General features: G+C 41.5%; 1 protein-coding gene across 2 annotated transcripts in view; it reads right to left on the bottom strand.

Annotated features, from left to right (window-relative positions):
• Positions 1-22,032, bottom strand: part of MECOM (MDS1 and EVI1 complex locus) — a 1,802,619-nt gene that overhangs the window by 877,944 nt on the left and 902,643 nt on the right. For both annotated transcript variants that reach the window (XM_069213205.1, XM_069213204.1), the window contains exon 3: positions 18,829-19,151. In XM_069213205.1, the coding sequence (XP_069069306.1) occupies positions 18,829-19,151 (323 nt within the window). The remainder of the gene's footprint in view (positions 1-18,828; positions 19,152-22,032) is intronic.

The raw sequence follows: 22,032 nt of genomic DNA, 5'->3' as shown, positions 1-22,032 counted from the left end.
TCCAACCTTTTGTACATGAAAATAAAATGTAAATCTCTCTATCACTGTATTTATTTTGTTTACCAAATCCTATGCTCATTCTGTTTATTGCTTGGTCAAATATATCCATATCAAATCAATATGACCATTATTCTCCAAATAAGGTATGTTTTTTCAATCTTTCAAACCATCTCCACCTTAACAATCTTTAGTAAAGACAATTTCCTTAGTGTCAAACACTCTTCACCATCCAGTCCTTCAACATATGCCATGAATACTCAGTACCATAGTTCCCATTCCATTGGAGGTTCCTCAGCCAGTATTTGTAGGAACAGAGGTGGACAGCAATGTTTGTCATTGTGAAGTTTAATACAAACAATCGAAAACAATGGAAGAAATTGACAGTATCAACAACGGAAAATACTAATTCCTGAATGTGTTTTGTATTGTATAGTTAAAAAAATATTGAATTATGAAAGAAAAAATAGCATTTACAGTATCACAATTCAATGTATGTTCCCATAGGAGAATTCCAGTGGAGGATGGTAATTTTAGTAGAGAGGGGGGTGGATGGGACACATACACACACATACACACTTACTGACACACAAGCACGCACACATATCCATTCACATGACTCTCAAATATTCATACATACATGCAAGCACCAAATATTAAAAAACAAATCAAACCTGCCTGTACAGCTCTGCCTCAGAGGGCCCAGGGAAGTTGGTAGTGCTGTCTACTCTCATTGGATGACCTTATGTCCTTACCTCATCAGATAGTGGGATGGTGTCAGTGAGAGTTGCTACTCCCACCAAACGTTTTGATGAGGTGTCAGTGATTGACATACAGCCCTGGGCACATCAGGGCTTAAAACTGCAGTGCGTAGATCTGGGGCAATCAATGATGTTCCCCCTTGTCACGAGGGTGAGAGCCTTGAGATGCTTTGCCAGGCTGAGGAGGTCACGCCTATAGGAGCTGTGACCTCTTCAGCATGGCAAAGTTTGTTCAGGCGACCAGAAGCCAGCACATTTTGAGCATGTCTAGCTCCTGGCAGCATGACCTGAAACCAAATAATGTCTGCCAGGCTGACTTTTGCTCAGCCTGACAGACACTTCTTGTTGGGCAAAAGGTGAGGAGAGGTGGCCCCTCTGCCCATTAAGACCAGCTGCGGCTGGAGAATTCCCAAAAAGATGGCCACTAACATGTGATATCACATGCACGCCAAAGAAATTGTGGGGCACACAGAATTTCATTTGAAAAACATGTTGCAGCTTGAATTCAATGGAACTCCATTGCAGGACAGAGTATTCCAACAAGGATAGGGAAAGCTGCAAGCTTCCTAAGCATGTGAGCAGTCCTCTAATTTGTGTAAAGCTGCCATAACTCTGAATAACAAGGCACAGCAAAAAATAAGAAGTGACTGACACTCATCAGTGTCGGCAGGCAAATTCCTGTTGTTTCATGGCTAGTCTATCAGCGTGGAAAGTCGCAGTAGCGCAGAGCGGGTAGAGAGGTAATCACCAAACCGAACACAGACTTTGGTAAACAACAGGCGAATGCCTCTTTTGTATCCATCTTAGTCACCAAATCATGTAGTAAAGGCAGCTGCAATCTGAATCAAAGTAGTAGGTTTATTGAATAAATGAGAGCAAATTAACAACTAAACAGGAGGCACACCAATGCCTCTTGGCACCTCGAATTCTCATAACAACATCATACGTTCTAAATTCTTATCTCATTATATTCCACCCCTTACAGTAACGATCAAGTTAACATTCAACAAAGAGACGGTGTCAAAGCCTGCAGCATAATTGCACAGTACCCACTCAGGAAAAGAACATCCAATAGGATGTCTGCATCCAGCAGCAAAATAAGAGAAGTATCATGTGATCTGTAAACCCACAGACTCAATGACAGACACCAGAAAACAGAAAAGAGAAAAGAGAACAGCCAGAGCATCACATGTGAAACCATACATGTCCCAAAAGACTCAAAACCCAACCCCCAAAAAGTCTCAAAGGCCAGAACTAAACTGTCATGGGAGTAACTACACTAATTTCTAGGAATAGGAGAGCAAGTACCAGAGACATAACCAAGAGCACAGGATGTAGAGAAGAAGCCCAAGAAAAGGCCAGATGGTCAGATTACAGGCATAATAATATTATGTCATCATACAAGAGGTGCAAGCCACCAAGGAAGAAGGAAGAAAGTTACACCGTCACCAAGGAAGAAATGGGAAAATCATTGGAAGGAAAGTAAGACATTTAAATGACCAGTAGATGTCAGAGACAACACTTAGCCCATGGTAGAACAATGAGCCTGAGAGACATCTGAACATCACCACAACAAGCAATAACCAAACCCAACACAGGGCACATTCTACCACCATGTGTGCCAGCAGGACCCAGAGAACCCCAACCACAGAATGTGACAGACTTGTCTAGGGCAAAGTTATGGAAGATAAGGGAAGGGAACTATTTGAAAGCACAATATCAAATAGACTCTTCTTACTCTCTCCTAGAAAAGCAACTCAGTAGTCCATAATGTTAACGTTTGCCCAGTACTGGCTCGACTGTAGATCATGCCCTGAGAAAGTAGGCATATCAGAACAACTGAAAATGGAAGAGAGACAACCCAGCCCCTTGCGGTCCTCCATAGTCTCCCCTTGAAAATGCACCCATAGAGGGCTAGGGCTCTAATTAATCCAAGAAACCAAGTTCAAGGCAAGTCAAACCACTTGCAGTAGACAAGACCACCTGAAAACAGTTACATTGTAAAGAGGTGCATATGAAGTAAGGAGTCAGAGAGCTACTGCCTATCACAGAAACCCATCATTAGTTGGGTGGAACTTGACAAGGTGGGGCAGGTGGTTATCACTAGAGATGTGGGTTAATGAGTCAGATAACAACTGGAGTACCAAAGCACATATTCCAACTCCAATGCAAGCTTATCTCCATATGAACCTCAATGGAATGGTTAAAAGCCATAGGATGCACCAGCGTGAGCACCCTAATTGATCTATGTCAATTTCACATTGCACCAGTGGTAATAGTGCTAAAAATATTTAGAAAAAGCACAATTCAAAACTTGCAGAGAAATAATAGGATAATCCATGGCAAAGCTGTACCTATCAGTAGTTCAGGAGGTGTAATTGCACTGGAACCCAGGGGAGTGACAGAGCACTGCACCCTGATTATGGCTGTCTGCCAGTAGTAATAATATTAAGCCAGAAGAAAGGGTCCTTGTTTCTTGTCTGTTCCTGAGACTGTGTCAGCATCTAGGACAATGATCTTTGGGAGGGGAGTGGAAGCCTATTTTCAGTTCAACAGGAATTTTGCTCAGACCCATCAAAGAGGCAGGCCAAGACTAGCCAAACTGAGGCGGTCATTCCAACCGCGGCGGGCAGCGGTAGCCGCCCACCATGCGGTTACCGCCGAATGACCGCACCGCGGTCAAAAGACCGCGGCGGCCATTCTGGCTTTCCCGCTGGGCCGGCGGGCGACCGCCAAAAGGCCGCCTGCCGGCCCAGCGGGAAAGCCCCAGCAACGATGAAGCCGGCTCCGAATGGAGCCGGCGGAGTTGCTGGTGTGCGACGGGTGCAGTGGCACCCGTCGCGATTTTCAGTGTCTGCTTTGCAGACACTGAAAATCATTATGGGGCCCTGTGAGGGGGCCCCTGCACTGCCCATGCCAGTGGCATGGGCAGTGCAGGGGCCCCCAGGGGCCCCACGACACCCGTTCCCGCCATCCTGTTCCTGGCGGTATTTACCGCCAGGACCAGGATGGCGGGAAGGGGGTCGGAATCCCCATGGCGGTGCTGCAAGCAGCGCCGCCATGGCGGATTCCTTGGGCCAGGGGTAAACGGGCGGGAAACCGCTGGTTGCCCTTTTCTGACCGCGGCGGGTCAGAATGGCCCTGGAAGCACCACCAGCCTGTTGGCGGTGCTTCCGCGGTCCCCGGCCCTGGCGGTCATGGACCGCCAGGGTCGGAATGACCCCCTGAGTCTGTTAAAGGAAGATGGAAGAAGCTAACTGAAAAAAAAAACTTATGATGGAAGAAACTTGTGAATTGGCAGGGACCTTGTTAAAAGCAGGACCAAACATTGATCTGCAGCCTACCAGTCAGTGGTACATGAATACAACCCCATTAGATAATCCATGCAGAGTTACTAAAATAATCTGGAAAAAAACATCACCAGCTGACGGAGAGCATCAGCCTGTGAAACACAGACATCAATCACAGCAAAAATAACAGAACAGGTTCAGGCTACCAGTAATCTTTCCACGTGCTCCCCTGGAGCGGTGTTGAGTACTAGGGAGATCTTCAAGGATCCTCAGAATTTACAGACCTAAAAGGTGTTACAGCAGCATGGGGACAGCAGACCTGGAATCCCTACCTTCAAGCAGGCAAACAACAGAGGATCCACGTTCCTCCACAGTCCAAGCCAGCCCAATCAGGATCCAACCCTGAGACCTGCAGTTCTCAGCATAAACAGGTGTTAAGAGGGAAAAGTAGGTAGCAATGTTTCAGCATCAGAATGTACAACAGATGACAGGACGGTAAACAGGGGCATAGCTTGGTCAGTGAGACTGGGGGTGAGAGCTTCAGAGTTTACAACAATCAGGCTATTTAATGTTAAAATACATCATACAACAAGGGGGGTGCATGAGGGGGTCTTAAGAAGCAGTGGAAAGGGAAAGGAATGCAGATTGGTAGGGTTAGTAAGTTAGAGAAAACAAAAGAGTTTGTAAAAAATAATCAGCACTTTTTCAATAGTTTCAAAACAGTTAGGGAAATTGGGTGTTTTTTTTTTTTGTCGAGGTATGTAGAAAAATATATGGTGAAATCCAACACAAACCTCACCATACACAACTGAAACAACCTGTACCCAACTATTTTTCAGAAAATATATTTATTATGGGGTGTAATACCCCTAACATCCCCTGAAGATACACCCCTGACGGTAAAGCTAGACTTCATTTGTGAAGTGGAAGACTAAAGCCAAACCATGAAGCACAGTGACCCAATTCAAGTAAGGGAACTCCATAGCAGTATTTCAGTGCCCAGTAAGGGCTACAAGAAATGGACCCTCACAGCAGGATCCCTTAAGAAAAAGAGCGGAAAGGAAAGATAATTAGAGCAGAAATAGCTCCAGAAGACAGGGGATCCCATGCAAGAATCCTGCCTTTGCGGGAGACAAGAGAAACAGCACTTCCTGTGTGAGGCTGCCCAACTTATACTCTTATAATTATGGGAGTTGGAACTACTAATACAAAAAAAATATTTTTGTGAGGTTAGGGCTGTAAGGTGTCTGCCGGAGTGGTTCACTCTTGTATATAAAGACAATGAGAAAGAAAATGGCTGAAGCGTAATGGCCGTCTAATCTTTCTTACAAGTTCAACGCATACATACATGTCCAACGCATTTTATGTGGAGTCTCTGGACCTAATTGATAGCTCCTTCCTAGCCTCACGTAATGTAGGATCCTGAAATTATTTTTGCTCTGAATAATTAGTTTTAGTTAACTTTCACTTTTAGGTGTTGTTAATCTCCTGAAAGCACTACTACACCAATAAAAAATATCACCATCCACATGCTCTTGTAGCATCATAAACATTTTTAATTCACATTTTCTTAGAAAGTGTTTTGTCTTCTGGGTCAGCTCCTTTCTCTTAATTACCTTGTGATTGGAGGAGAAAGTCAATACCTGTGTTTCAGTAATGAGTGCTTCTATTGACCCCTCTAATGCTGTCCCGTCTAATGCAGATTTTGGGTGACTTAGTAGGCGATCATCCTCATGCTGACTATCTGGTTATAGGGGATTTCAATACAAAGCTGCTTCAGGTTGTGTCCAAAGCGCTTAAAGGCCCTGATTTTTGCAGTCATCAGTTAGTCACGGATCAGATGAGACCTAGGGACTGCCCTCATGGTGTCTTGGGAGAATATGTAGTGATGCACCTAAATAGTATGGCTTTCAAAGTTTTGAATGGCCGCTTACAACAAGACGCCCCCGTGTTGGACGAGGTCTGATGGGCGAACCTACTCCTATTTGGATTATACCATTTGCAATATGGAATTATTCCCCTTATTCGAAAGGTTTTCGATTTCTTCCCGCTGCAAGAGTGACCCTCACCCTCAGGTTGTAACCATAAATACTGAGTTTTCATCACCGAGGTTCGGGCTGTGGGAGGTGGTGTTTGCTATGAGTCTTTAAAACGTATCAAATGGAGCCCTTCTTCTAGTAATGTAGTAATGGCTGAGTGCGTTATGTTCTTTAATCTGATGCGGCCCACCGAGCGTCCCCAGTTAAGTTATGGATAAATTCCTTTTCTTTTTATTGTCAAGGTATCTTCGTCCTGTGCATAATTTTGTTTTCTTTTCACATCCTGTAACTTCAAGGGAAATCCAGAAATTAAAGAAAGCCCACAATAAAGCTGCTAGGGAAAATAGGAAGTGTCCCAATTCCGAGGTGCTAGTTACTAAGTTCAAGGATTCCCAGAAAGGGTATAGGACAGTGGTCTTTGAAGAGAATCAGAGACATTCAAATCTGTTTTGGGCAAAGCTCATAAGTGTAAGCATAGACTCGAATTCAAGAAAGTGTGGGAGTCTTATTAATAATCTAACAAAGAACCAGTGGGGATTTGGCTCTGCTAATGTCTCGGAAGGTGATTGGACTGTTTTTTTGACCAAACATTTCTCAGTAAATGTCTTTGAAGGAATCGAGCTGGGTGTGGGGGTTCATTTCTCTAGTGTAATGTTGGCTTTTTTGCAGTTTCATTCTGTAGGATCTTTGCTCTCCCTCTCGGAAGCTACGATCTTTTACCTGTCCCATCTCCATGACATTATTGCCAAGGCAAAACGGGATGGAGCCCCAGGCCCCAACGGTATTCCGCAGGCACGGTTTAAACAGGACATTCTTTTTTGGGCTGATCATCTTCAGAATCTTTTTGATTATTGTGCCTTGTCTTCGAGGACTCCGGAGTCCTGGCATAGCGTCATCACTCACCCAATCCACAAGAGTGGCTCAAGGTCCGATCCAGACAACTTTTGGCTGATAGTCCTCCTCGATAATGTGGCTAAGTTCTACGCTAGTCATCTTCTTTAAGATCTTCGATCTTGGGCTGACTCAAAGGCCCTAATTCTCTCTCTCACTCACGAACGTATTAGCCCTGTCTATTTTGGTGGATAAGGCAAACTTATCAGGCTCGGTGCTGCACTGCTGTGTTGTTGACTTCAAGGCAGCTTTTAATTGGGTTCCCAGGAGCTCTCTATGGGCTAAACTACGAAACTGGGGAATTTCTCCTGTGCTTGTGGGAGCCGTTATAGAACTACACACAGATACCTGGGTCCGCATTAAACTAGGAGCCGGTCGCTCTGTCTCCAGAAAAAAATCCAACCTTTCGTGAAGTGAAGCAGGGTTGTGTACTTGCTCGCCTGCTTTTTAATATGTTTATTGTTGACCTGTCCCAACTCTTGATGTCGTTAACTCACATCCCCCTAAGTTTGGTGGACTCCAGCTTAGTCATTTGCTTTACGCCGATGATTTGGCAATGTTTAGTTATACCAGTGTCGGCCTTTGATGGTTGCTCAACCAACTAGCCCTTTATACAGCCACAAATTATTTGGAGGTAAATTTGTTTAAAACTAGGGTGATTTCCTTTAGCAGGAAAAGGCAGCCGGGAACCAGCTGGTTTTATAAGAGTAACAAACTTACTTCTGATTTGTCCTATAAATATTTGGGAGTGCATTTTGGCACTAGAGGTAGTTTTGCTAGGCACAAGAAGGAGATTGAGGTTAAAGCTGCAGCTCTGCAAGTGGTCTTCTCTAAGTTATTTACATCTCTGAAAGCGCCTTAACTTGCTTACGCTAATGAAAGTTATGAGAGCCAAGATAATTTCCTCATTGTCTTATGGTCAAGAAGTTATTTTGGGTATAGCTTCATGTTTGTTAAATAGGTTGGTCGATAGAAGTAACTGCAGTTGCCTTCCTGAAACTTATTCACAAATTGTGCCAGACAAAGTTGGGTAGTCTGGAGTCAGTATTGTGGCTCGAAATCAGTGCAACCAAGGCGAAAGGGTTCCACCATCGCTTTCTGACTGATTGCAGTCAGCTACTAAAAGTTGATGACCTTTTGCCTATTAACCTCTTTCAATCCCCTTTTAAATTGGGTATTATAAAGAGTATTCAGCTTTGGTCTTACCACTCTGATCAAGCTCTTCTTTCTAACCGTAAACACCCTTGGTCGGTCATCAATTCATTTCAGCCAAGTACTCTAATTGGTTATCTTTCCTGCTCTTATGGCATCCGTTTGAAAGAGAAACTCATGGCTTTAAGGATGGGTGACTGTTTTTTTTTAAACATCTCCCCTTATGGCAGTCAGTCCCAGGGAAGGGTGTTACGTCTAGGGGCTGCGGTAGTGGAGAAGAATACCTTGAACATGTGGTTTGCCTGTGTCCATCCTTGCTCAAGGAGTGTAGAACCCTGTAGCGGAATAAGTGGAAGGAACTGGGGGTCCGCTCCTGTCGACAGGCTGTCATAGCGTTTTTGGACCCCAGGAACACAATGTTGAATGTAATGTTGATTACATTTATTAGGGCCTCCCAGGCCAAATTTCTCTGGGGCACTGTGAGCACAGTCCATTAAAGTGTACAAACTATTTTTTGCTCTTGTTCAGTTGGGGTTGAATTAACCTTGCACAGCCACTGAGCTCCTACCTTGGCACATTGGTTTTCAATTTCATTGGCTGTCATTGTACAGTCAAACAATCAATGCACTTAAGCACTTTAAGGGCCTGGGTTACTGAGGTTTTTATGCTATCATATATTAGGTGGGCACTGGTCCTGCCAGGGGGCCCGGAAGCAATTTAAATTATACTTATGTGCAATGTTACACCTTTTCCACGGGATTGCCTCCATCAATGCTCTGTTCTTAAATTAGTGATAATATGCATAGATTAATTAAGTATTTATTATGTTTTATGTCTGATTTAATATCATGTTCATTGGCAACTGCGTTTATTCTAACTGTGTACTGTGTTATTTGACTGCTCTTGGTTTTAAATTGTTATGGATTTTAATATCTGTACAATAAATGTATTTTCAATATTTGAGCCCCTGTGGGGATGAGAGGGGGATAACAGATTTGTGCTATTTTCATATCTATTTAATGTTGAATCAGTGACTGCTAAGTCATTTAATAGATTCGACGTTGTACTGATGGGGAAATGATAATATCTGGGCTAGCCAACCCACCGCCCAGAAGGCTTTCCCTTTAGCATCTGACTGTCCACATGGAAGCAGTTCTGGAAAAATGTTCTATTGCATAGAAGCAGAGAAACTGTTTCTCTTTAACTAATGATCTATGGAATGCTCGTCTGCCTACTTTATGCCCACTTCCTGCCTTCTCTACACTCAGCCAATAATACTTTCATAATACAACTTTGATTGCTACAGCAAAAATTTTATTTCATGCTTCATTTAAAAATCTGTTTCTCCTTGGACTTGTTCTAGAGGAACAGAAGTAATAATTTCTTTGACAAACAATGACATTTTAACTCACCAGATCAGGTAACGAACAAATGATGTCTGTTGGAACATGAAAAATGCAATATTGGAATAAAAAATTATTTAAATCTTGGGCCCCAAATACCGAATCTAACACATAAGCAACCTGTGCATCCATTTTTAACAGCATTTCTTCAAACATTATAAAAATGCATGCTTTTTTTTCTAACTTCCTCACGCTTCTTATGTGTTGCACCTTATTGATTCATTATGAGGTGCATTCTCCATCATTCCTCAGTTTCTATTTTGCCTTCTTCCCACAATCACTCCTTCACTCCACAAACGCCTGAAATCATTTTGCTGTGTCAAAGCACAGATATTGGTAATGTGAGATGCAGAGCATGCTTTTTACACCAGTGGTGTCATTTCTGACTTGCTCCTGCATATACAGGCAGGCACAACTCAATTTTGTTACCGAGTTTCATCTTCTGACCCTGAGACACCGCTTGTAACCTGAAGACCTGCAGTGGCAATGTGAAAGGGGAAAAGTGGGGTTCCTATATTTCGCTTCTCGAGTCACTTTATCCTTGTTATTAGGCATTCTATGTTCAAACATCAAATATTTTTTGTACAATAGATTTATTCTCCCACAATAAAAAGTATTCAATTTAAAACCCATTTCAATCTATGTTGTAATGCCCAATACTTGTAAAGCACAGTCCCCAGATCTGAGGTTATTCCCTCATCATTTCTTTGCCCCTAAGACACATGAATTACATGTCACAACACTCATACATTTGCATTGCAATCCGTTTCTCACACCCTGAGATCTTATATTGGGGAAGGTGTGCTCGGTGTCCTATTCCAACCCTACTGACTGGGTAGTTTTCTTTCTCTCTTTTGCATTCGTTTTTTACTACCACTTTTTCATTTGCCAAACTTAGCTCTTTCTCTGGTGTCATCTTGTTCTTTCTTTATGGCGAATTTGTTTTATATTATCTCCTATTTATGCACCTATAACCTTCGTGGTTGCTGTAGTTGAATTTAATATCCATTTATTTATCCAAGGTGCCATTTCTCCACTTACACTTTTTATTGACTCATGTAATTACAACGTAGGCATTCACTTCAATCACCAACATGACTATGATTGAACTTTTTCCTCTTAAATCATTTTCAAATGTAAGCATTCTTCTGGCAGACCATTCTATGGCTAACTCACGATTATTTTTACTTTCTCTTACTTTTTTCAGCCATTATCTTTTATTCTCTCTTTCTCAGTATGATGTTTGCCAGTTATGCTCTGCTGCAGACCCTTCTATGATCTCTAAACCTCTCCACTCCCTTTCTCATATTAGGTCTAACTTACAGAGTGCTTTAGCTGTGTGTTGACAAAGAGAGGTAGTGTACCTAAAGTAGAATTACAGTGGACTTTGTGCCGACCAGTTGCTCATGATTCAAATGACTTTCTTGTCTCTCTGAGTTCCCTGCTCCTGATTAAACAGTTTTCCCCATATTCGTCTGTTTGTTCCAATCAAGGTGCATTGTGGTGTCACCGAGTTTTGATTGGCTGCATCCCCCCCCCCCACTGCTGGTGTCATTACCTTGCATTAAAGGCCATGAGGGTGGCCTTCTTTTGGTGGTAATTGGAGCTAACGTTTCTTGGTAAAGAGTCAGCTTGACTGTTTGGAAATGTAGAGCTTCACCGGACAGGGAGGAGCGTACACATCTGTGATCGAATCAAACACAGGGCAGCAGTTGGGTTGAGTGTCCCTTTTCACTTAGTGTCTCTATAATTTCATAATTTGTCAGTGTTTGGTAAATGAACACTGAAGTCATACTTCTACAATTGTTCAAAAGGCGTGAGACATTGCCACTGGCAAATATTTCACTACATACTGTTCCTCTAAGGCATTGTTTGGATATTTTTCATCTGGTGTATCACAAATCATTGTGATCTGTGGCCTATATTTACTAAACCTCTGCATCTCCCTCGCATCTCGCAAGGCCACGCAGAGGCTTCTTTGGATTTTACAAAGCCACGCAAGGCCTGATTTACGTGGCATTGCATAGCTTTTTAAAGAAATGTAATGCAACACAGCTGCTTGCGGTGTATTACGTTGCGTTACATTTCAACTTGGGAGGCAGTCCACGGGTGGAGCAGGGTGTTCCCATGAATCCACCCATATATTTTGACACAATCCCAGATTTACTAAAGCTAGCAAACCTGGGAATGCAGCAAAATGCTATGCCTCCCCATGAATGTTTGATTGGTTCCGCATTCCGTCCATCCAGTTACGCTATCCCACAGCATTTATATTTTGCTTTGCTTTTGCCGCCCTAAGTGCGCCGGGTATGCCCAGACGTGGGTCCCGGGCTCACTGTGCCACTGGATTCAAGCTAGCCTGGCTGATGAGGGGTGAAACCCCGAAACCGGTCCCAGGATGCTTGTTTCCGGTCCAGGGAGAACCTGGCCTGGCAGTTCGGGCTGGACTGTTCCCATGAGGAACAGGGTCAAGACTGATTTGCATATGGCTGGGTTCAAACTGGGGTGGCATGGTGAGCAAAATAATGGATGGATTAAACCCAGATCTGTGACTGGGGGTGAATGTTTGATTGGTTCCGCATTCCGTCCATCCAGTTACGCTATCCCACAGCGTTTATATTTTGCTTTGCTTTTGCCGCCCTAAGTGCGCCGGGTATGCCCAGACGTGGGTCCCGGGCTCACTGTGCCACTGGATTCAAGCTAGCCTGGCTGATGAGGGGTGAAACCCCCGAAACCGGTCCCAGGATGCTTGTTTCCGGTCCAGGGAGAACCTGGCCTGGCAGTTCGGGCTGGACTGTACCCATGAGGAACAGGGTCAAGACTGATTTGCATATGGCTGGGTTCAAACTGGGGTGGCATGGTGAGCAAAATAATGGATGGATTAAACCCAGATCTGTGACTGGGGGTGAATGTTTGATTGGTTCCGCATTCCGTCCATCCAGTTACGCTATCCCACAGCGTTTATGTTTTGCTTTGCTTATGCCTCCCCATTAGGCCTAACAAGGTGAAATATCTTTATTTCTCATTGTAATTTGCTCTTTCCACATGTGCTTAATCCTGCAACACACATAGAAAGAGGAAATGCCTCTAAGGATTGGTATTGTGAAGGAAGCTGTCCCTTCCTGCACAAAACAATCCTGCCTGTAATGAAGGCTCCCTTGTATTATGAGCCGCGAATGCCTCTTTATAGGCAATATCTATATAAATATGGATAATTTCTGCTCTCTCCCTTTCACACAGCGTAGTGCACAGCATCAATGTTGCTGGCTGCCCTGCGTTACATGAAAGATCAGTAAATATGCCCCTATATGATCAATGGCTTATATGTTTGTGTGTGTGTGTTATATAGTTACTTATGAATGGTAGACGCCTATAAATCTTTCGTCTTCCCTCCTGTTTGCCTGCCTTCCTGCCTGTGTTTCTGTCTGCCTATCGACTGTCTATCTATATGTGTTTGTCTGCCTGCCTCAGTGCCTGCACCAGATTATTCACCATTTTCTCTTTAAAAAGGTTAGTTGCACTAGCCCAGTGCATCAGAAAGCAACTCTAAAATAAGGATTTTGGCTGGACATTTGATTTCCCCTGGACCGCCTGGAACGCTCACAGTACCTCCCCAAGTCCCCACCCCCATGGATCATTGTTGCAGATTACAGGCAGTGTGGTCAGACGTACTCCTAGTCCAGCTCTATGGGCCTCTCAGACCCCTTCAATGCCCATCAATGATTTTTGTTTCGAGTTCCAGGAACCACATATGTGACAAAACCTTTTGAGTAAAAGATGAGATAAAAACAGATTCTATGAAAATTAACAAACATATTAAAATAGGGTGCGTTGCAGTGTTAGATTTCTATCTGAGACAATCTCCTTTTACACTCTACAGAAGCAGCGTGCAAGGACTTGATCGGATATTGCAACACAATCACACCTATCGACATACAAACGAACACCCTAATGTTTGCTGTGATCAGTTCTTGGTGAACTGAGGTGTTTAGAGAAATTTGAGGATCTGGCTTTCCGTAGCTGTGGGCGAGTTACTCCATACTCCATCTACCTTACTACAAGCACATTATGTCCTATGGCACATGGGCAGGACATCTGTCATATTTGTGATGGAGTATCCACTCCGGCAAACTCTAAATCAGAACCAAAGTAAACAAGTGTACTTTGGTACCTGTCAATGTACCTTTAACATATATTGTGAATAATTATTGGTGCCATTTATTGAAATGCACAGGTAGACATCTTAGAGAGGCACATCCTATAGTAAATTCATGGTGATGGGAATGTTAAGGAACATTTTCAGGAAACAAAGTAAGCCAGGCAGTTACTACACGTGGACAACAACCTCAACAAAAGGACAAAATGATTTATGTAAATAAATGAACGTAAGTTTTAGAGACTATGGGCTCATTTCGAGGCTGGTGGTCATGAGACCGCCAGCCGCAGGTGACTGTCAAACTGCCTCACTCCAGGAGGTTCTACAGCCACATTACGATCCTGGCTGTCGGACCACCAGAGGACCGCTGTCCCCACCAGGAACATGGTTCCCGACCAGCTGACGGAGGTCTGAGTTGTGGTCAGCCACAGCTGTACTGCACCGCAGTGCTGATTACAACTCAACTTTCCACCAGTCTTTTCATGGCAAGGACACCATGAAAAGGCTGACGGAAAGTCAGTGCAGGGGGCCACACGAGGGCCCCTGCACTGCCGCAGGCAGGGGCAGTGCTGGGGCCCACCTGCTCAGCACCCTAAGAATGTGCCCTCTCTGTTTTGCAGACAGTGCTCATTCCGAGGGTGCTGGTGTGCTACGGAATTGACCTTGGCACCCTTAAGGGAGCCTAGACCAATTCCGTAGCACTGTTTCTGCCAGTCAGCCCAGCGGAAAGTCGCAATACAGTGTTCCCACAAGTCAGCTGGCGGGAGCACTGTAATGCGACAGCGGGGGATGCCGCCAGCATGACAGCAGTGTCCTCCCCTCGAGTTTGATGGTCCGCTCGTCCAACCACCAAACTCATACTCAGGCCCTTTATTAGCACTCAGTAAGAACATTAAACAAACAATATATGTAATCAATCAAAAAATATATCAGTAAAACACAATACACACAAAACAAGCTAATACTGTATATGTGCAGGAAAATTAGCAAGATTGGCAACAAAATTACACCATATGTGTATGTTTCTACAGGTGAATGTCCTTTGAACAACACAGCAGAAACTAATAAGAAGCTAAGCAAATTATAAATTCATCTCATGTACTTTACCAGAAATTTTTAAATTGTAGCAATCCTGATGAATATTTGTACTTTGGAATGACAAGGTTGTAACCAAAAACTATCATGGTGAATGATATTTGGTAAGTACAAACAGTCACAGCCCGATTCATACCGTTTTTACCACACATAAATACATGTTGACATACTCATGGAAGAACTAAAAACTGAGTTACATTTTACATAGTTCTGATTGACACAGCCAGAAATATCTGGGTTATGCAGACGAAAGTGTCATTGGTGTGGCCTAGCCTCACTCAATGTCTCCATATATTCTGACGTTGAAATTTTACAAATATACATCCCAAGGCAGTGAGGTCTGGGGGGGTAGAAGTGTGATCAGGGAAATGTAATGCAATTGGGGTCAGAAATGTATGGCACTTCACAAACACCTGCAAATGCATTTCTCACATACACATCTCATTTTTATTCCCATAGTTGATTTATTTCACATTATTCACTTGGGTCATTTTCCATTGTTTAGTCAAGCCTGGTAATAGCACATCATAATCCACAACTGCATGATTTAAAATCTTTTTGGCCAACTTCAGTGTTTTACCTTTACAAGTAACTGCATTGCTCTTTTAGTTTATTGTGTATGCTATCACAATAGGAAATCATGCATGAAATTAATATAACCATATTCAAAGGATGTTAATTTCTATAATTGTGATATTTTCAATTAAGTTCAATTTGTGTCTTGGCCATATACCAAGTAGCATTTATAATTATTTAAATATACTTAATAGTGCAAACAAAAAAGTGCTTTGGTTTACCATGCAAAAATACCTCCTTACTTAAAGTCTCTTGAATATGATAGTCTGACAGGGTAATAATCCTTGCTATCAGAGTCTACCTATCAAAGATTATCCTTTTAAGGTATTTTAAGTCTGTGGTGCAGAAACAGGAAATGCAGCAACATTTATGAATTATTTCTACCAAAATAAATACAGCAATCAGTAACATTACAAACTAACTTTGACCAATCATCAGAGTCCAAGTGCGCTGCTCACGTTTCATTCCCTTTATCATTACTGAATTCATAGAGGTTACTTCTGTTGCATGTACTCAACACACCACTGCACTGAGCTAGACAGTCATTTGCTCGTATCCAACACATTGGGTCACTCTATTAATACATTTGTAGCCCTTTGCCATACTTCATTCTGCTTCATATACAGGCCTCCAACCAACAATGGGCTTTTATATAAACATTAATAAACAATCCTCATCTGTTTTCCCATGTAGGGTTTGTGAAGAACTACTGAGTTTGATTTAAGTTGACATCTATGGTCTAGGGTAATTTTAATGTGAGTGAATTACCTATGAAGTTGATTTTAAAATTAGACTAACTGTGAATCCTAAATTAATAGCTTCTTCGATCATGGCCTTGAATTTGACATGTTGGCCTTTGATATTTTTACATAGGTTCTGTGTTGGCCCATTACTACAAAACGTAATTCCAGATTATAGGGCATCTTTTGCAGCTTCAAGACCAAACAGAGTACATCCTTGCTCTGTATTCGTATTTTACCTTCTTATTATGTGCCAAATGGTGTACTTATCCATGACTGAAGGCACCTCTTCTGATGGCCATTTAATATCTTACCCACTTTTTGTTATACCTCTGTTCTCATTTATACCTCCTATTGTTTCTATTTTTTCATCTTTACTGCCTTGCATATATTATGGTATACAGTAGCATTCTCTTCCGGTTTGCTTGTAGCAGTGTCCAATTTTCTTTTAGCTGTCTGTTGTTAATTACAGTTTTAATTTCACCCATTTCTGTTAAACAAAATCAGTTTTGATATTTATGACCTTGTTCTGTTATTTGTTTATTGTCTTATCCATTTTTGTAACTCAAGTCGTTTCACGTTTACATTAACTATTCTGCATGTTTTTCTTCTACCAATATCCTCTGATTTACATTAATTACACTATCTATCTTTATTCTAGGAGCCAAATGTGTGTTTATTTTTACAGTTCTAAACTTTTTCTAATATTTCAAAATGATTATTCTCTGATTTGATTTTACTATATTTCATAGTAAGTAATAAAATCATGTCTACATCAACCCTATTTACATATGCTATGTCATAATATTTCATCAAAACAAAACACTCCAGCTAAGTAATTCTTCGACAAGGTGCATTTTTATCACCAAAAGAAATACACATTTTGAGCTGTATTTATGGCCATTCATGTTGGAGTATATTCAGTTATATTTGAGCATAATTTATAATTGCTCCTTGACCCTTTTCATAGACATTCCTGCATTTCTTAGATGTTGCAGACATATTTTTATTTGCTGATTAATAATAAGACTATTTGAAAAAGTCCATATTAGTTTAAGCAATGAAGACCAAAGTTCTAAGGATGATTTAAGATGTTTTCCAAACCAAAAATATGTCATTAAAAAGTTATACAATTTTATTTTGGTTTCTCCCGGCACTAGACCTGCCAACATAAATCGACGATTATGAAGGAAGAATGTTTGGAAATAAAATCAGACTTTGAAAACAAATGTTTTTCCTATAAAATGGCAGCTTTGTCCTGTTTTTAATGACAGTGCATGTCTTGATTAATGTGTGACAAGATATCAGTATAAAGTTCACAATCCACAGTCAAATCACAAATATATTTGGTTAACTATAGAGAACTCAGAAAATTATTTCAGTCAGACAGTCATCAGCGTTTCTCCCCTGAAGTGGGACTACAAAATGCCATAGTGGGTGATCTGCTCACCACAAACACATAGTTTGTATTTACAAATGGTAATGTGAAGAAACAGGATAATACAGATGTTTGGCAAGAAATGCCGATTCATACCTAGTAAAAGCTATTCTATAAAATAGAGGACTCAATTACATCTACAAACACATAGACCTTGTGAAAGGTATATGTTTTCACATGAATGAGCAAACAGGGCATACAAAATAGATCTCCTGTTGTCAAAAGTATGGATTGGTGTGATCCATTGCTTGTATCTATTTCATACAAAAAACTCACAGCAGCCAATAATAGTAATTTATTGTACAGCAATAACTCTTATTGAAACTCAAAATACACCTATAATAGAGTTCTGAATGTGGAACTAAAGAGAACTCATCATATTCACATCATCAACTGTATACTTGGAGCATGGGGGAGGCTCTTTGAAGATTGTATAAAGAACAACATTTGCAAAGCAAGGAATGCTAACAAGGGGTAGGGGGTATGTCTCTTGCATAAAATATTTAATTATCTAATCAAGTATACTTGGTTGTCTTTGCGAGAGTGTTACCGAAATATGCCTGTAACCTGTACGATAGCAATGAAATAACAAGTGAACACAAAACATGCAGAATGAAGTTTGGGTTGAAAAGACATGTATTAAAGTCTGGTAAACTGCTTGGTTTTTCTAAGAAATTGGAAAGCAGATGATAAAAGTGATGGCCAACAAATGAAAACGGCTGACAAAGTTATTTAATGTATGTAACGCAAGAGGCACTGTGAAATGCAAACTTGTGTTAGAAATCTATATAAACTCCATGTAATTTGATCTGCAGCAGAACATTTTATCAAAATAGTGTAAAATGTCTAGATTAGGATAATATCTTTAGCATAATAAAGCATGCAACAAGTGCAGATTTCAGGGTTTTAAAATACAATAACAATAGAAATAAAATACAAACTGCAGTTGATTAGACAAGGAGTAGATGACGTATGATGTAAAGAAAAATCCCTACATACAGTGAAGTGTAAAATTCCTCATATAAATATAAATTGTCTCCAAACAATAGAATACATTAATGAAATCACACATCTTTCAATTATATTGTACAAATATTTTCATTCACACTATAAATCTTGAAAATATGTTCAACTACTATTTCATTAAATCCTTGGTGACTCAGTTACTTCCCATAACTTTATATTAAATTCCAGCACACTTTTAAATTTATTAACAAAAGTATTTAAATCACTTTTGAAGTTCCAAAGTTTTAAGCTATCTACTCAAACGGTTTGATTTAAGTGTCTTACCTCCCACCCACAACTGGGGTCTCTCATGTGTGATTGATTTTCTCCTTGATAGGGTCCAAACAGTGTGCCAATTTCAATCTTCCTTTTGGTCCATATGCCTAATCCTCCCCCAGGAATGTTTGACTCTCTGAGTTCGAAATCAGATGGTATAGGGACATCATCTGAAACATATATGGGATTCGTGAAGGGAGACTCTCCTTGTGGGATTACGTTGCTGCTTGATATTGGAGATAATAGATCCTGAACATTATTACAGAATTCCATCTTTCCATCTCCTTCTCCTAGGGGCAGTTCGGGAAAACTGGCATACATACGGTCATTCCCTACAGTGGGAAAACAAACATAGCATGTCAAATAAATTGGTATATCACAGGGTTTTCTTTGATAGAAAATAAACCTGTACATTTAATCTTATCATGCAAATAGTTTTGGTGACACTTTTCTGAGATGATGAGAGAAAAGTAACAATAAATTGACCTACAAAAAATAACAATTAAGACATTTTTGAACCGTTGTTTATTGTTGATTAAATGAATGTGCAAAGAAAGAGAGCATTCTTACTAGCAAATGAAAATGTAGAAACGTGGCAAATGAATTCTGAATATGTATAAAAGATACTAACAAATAAAACATAATTTCATGTAGCTATATTTCAAATCTTCTAAGGCTCTGGGACCCATGTTCATTCTAAAATAGCTCTTCAGATGACTGGCCATGTAATTTAGAATCTGATTCGCAAAAGGTAGTTAAAAATTGACTCCTGAAAGCTTCTTCCTACGTTGTTGAGCACATTTCAGATTAGTATACAATTCAGAAATAGACCTGCAGTTCATTCTAGGAATCTGTTACAGTTCCATTGTCATACCAGCAGTTGCGGAAATGCTCTTCTGAATACCATGTTACTAAAATGTGCTAGCATTTTTGCTTGGGTAAATGTACACTGTATACATTTACACTGACAGAGAAGTAATGTTAATGTGCATTTATACTTGCAGGCCTATTTAGTTTGCTTTTATCCATGGTAACAATATACATTTTGAAACTGGCAAATTTGCTCAAGGAAAAACAGGAATAAATATTCCTAATTTTATTGTCACTAAGTAGCCGGTCATATATGCTGTGGATACTTTTCGGCCTAATTTCGAATCTGGTGGTTACTAGGCTGCCAGACTCGCGGTGGCGTTCTGGACTGCCACTGTTGTGACAGTCCATCCGCCACATTACGACCCTGGTGGTCCAACCGCCAGAGTACTGCAGTCTCCGCCAGTATCAGTGATCCCAACCGGCTGACGGCGGATGCAGGTTGCAGTCAGCCAGGGCGGTGCTGCACGCAGCGCCACCCTGTGGATTACAACCTGGTTCTCCGCCAGCCTTTCCATGGCGGTTTCACGGCCATGAAAAGGCTGATAGAGAACAGGTGCAGGGGCATGGGCAGTGCAGGGATCCACGGCCAGCTAGACCAAATCAAATAATAACACAAAAAAAAAAAACAGAGAACAAAGTCACAACAAGAAGAACTTTAATAAAGTGCTGGAAATACACACATAATAGTGAAATAAAGGAATTATAAACTATTAAACCCTAATATTCTAATTCAGACACATCACAATCAGACTAAACAACAATGAACAATATAGTTAAATCAAAATGTTCTTGCACATGTGACAACATTAATAAACCAATACATAAAAAGTACAATAAATACAAACATATAAAACCATACTCAAAAAATGGGTAAATACACATACATCGATGATGATCTAATACAAAAATAATCTATATTAAGAGGAGAATAAATCAAGCAAATATCACTACAGCAAAGATATGCTGTGGGAACCAACGGCCTACGCGCGTTTCGGTGTTCCTAATGGTTATAGGTCACCTTCCTCAGGGCCATTCCCATTGATAAAAAACGAAAAATACTTTTTCAAATTCTAGCAGCCAGGTTCTCAAATTGATTGATCAAACTTTGGATAGTTGATGTACTAAGGTCACATAGTCATGTCATCTAATGGAAAAAAAGATCGAAAGTTACATACTTTTATGGTGTTGTTGTGGTTATGGTTGCAATATATCACTCGCTCTGCCAGCATGCACCAGTCCAGGTCAAGTTTCCAGTCTGCCAGTTCCAGTGGTCGAACTGCTTTCCATGTGCGGGCCATGTAACATTTTGCAATCACCAACCCCAGGATCATCCATACCCGGTCCAAGTGGGTGAGATCTGTTTCATCCCATATATTCAACAAGCACCATTTAGGGGAGAGCACAACAACATTCCCACACACAGTACTAAGGCATGACACCCCTTACTCCCTGTTAGATGGACCCAGTGGTTAATGGGTACCAATTGGGCTGCTCGGTAGTAAGGCAGCACATTGGACAGGGCAATGCGTCGATCATACCAACTACTTGTAAGCTTTTTAATGGCTATGCATGCCGGCCCCGTGTCCCAGAGCAGAGTGCAGAGTGCACAGTCGATGTTTCGGAAATAAGAGACGAGGAAGGGATAAGGTGTATTGTCAAGAGCATATAAGAAGCAAGGCAACACAATCATTTCTAATAAGGCTGCCCTGCCTAGAAGTGACAGTGAAAGGGATCGCCAGCGTTCCCCATCTTTCTGTAGGCGCATCAACAGGGGTGGCAAATTATGGGCTCGAAAGCCACTTGGGTTCTTGGTGACATAGATGCCCAGGTACCAGAACCCCTCTGTAGATATTTGGGTGGTGCATCCGGTGGGCAGACTCGGGACTGTGCCGAAGAGGAGGTAGATCAGAGATTTATCCCAAATGATAGTGTAGCCTGAATACTAGTGGAATTGCATTAGGACATGCAATATCCTATTGAGTGTACGTGGAGGACTGTTACATATGGTAAAATATCATCGGCATATAATGATATTCCATCTTCCCAATCGTCTGTCCATTCTAGGCCTCGGATCAGACCGCCAGCGGTTCCAGAGCCAGAGCAAAGATCAGGGGGTAAAGTGGGCAGCCCTGTCAAGTGCCTTGCCACAGTCGGAATGGTGCAGACATGCTTCTACTAATGGTTACTTGAGCCAGAGGCTCTGCATAAAGAAGGTGCACCCAAGCCAAGAAGCATGCCCAAAGCTGAATTGCTGGAGGACCTCAAATAGATATGGCCATTCAATTGTGTCGAAGGCCATCCTTGCATCAAGAGAGAAAAATAAGGCATCTTCTCGGATGC

The sequence above is a fragment of the Pleurodeles waltl genome, chromosome 11, assembly GCF_031143425.1.
Source record: "Pleurodeles waltl isolate 20211129_DDA chromosome 11, aPleWal1.hap1.20221129, whole genome shotgun sequence".
Classification (NCBI taxonomy): domain Eukaryota; kingdom Metazoa; phylum Chordata; class Amphibia; order Caudata; family Salamandridae; genus Pleurodeles; species Pleurodeles waltl.
This window is presented reverse-complemented; position numbering and strand designations above follow the sequence as displayed.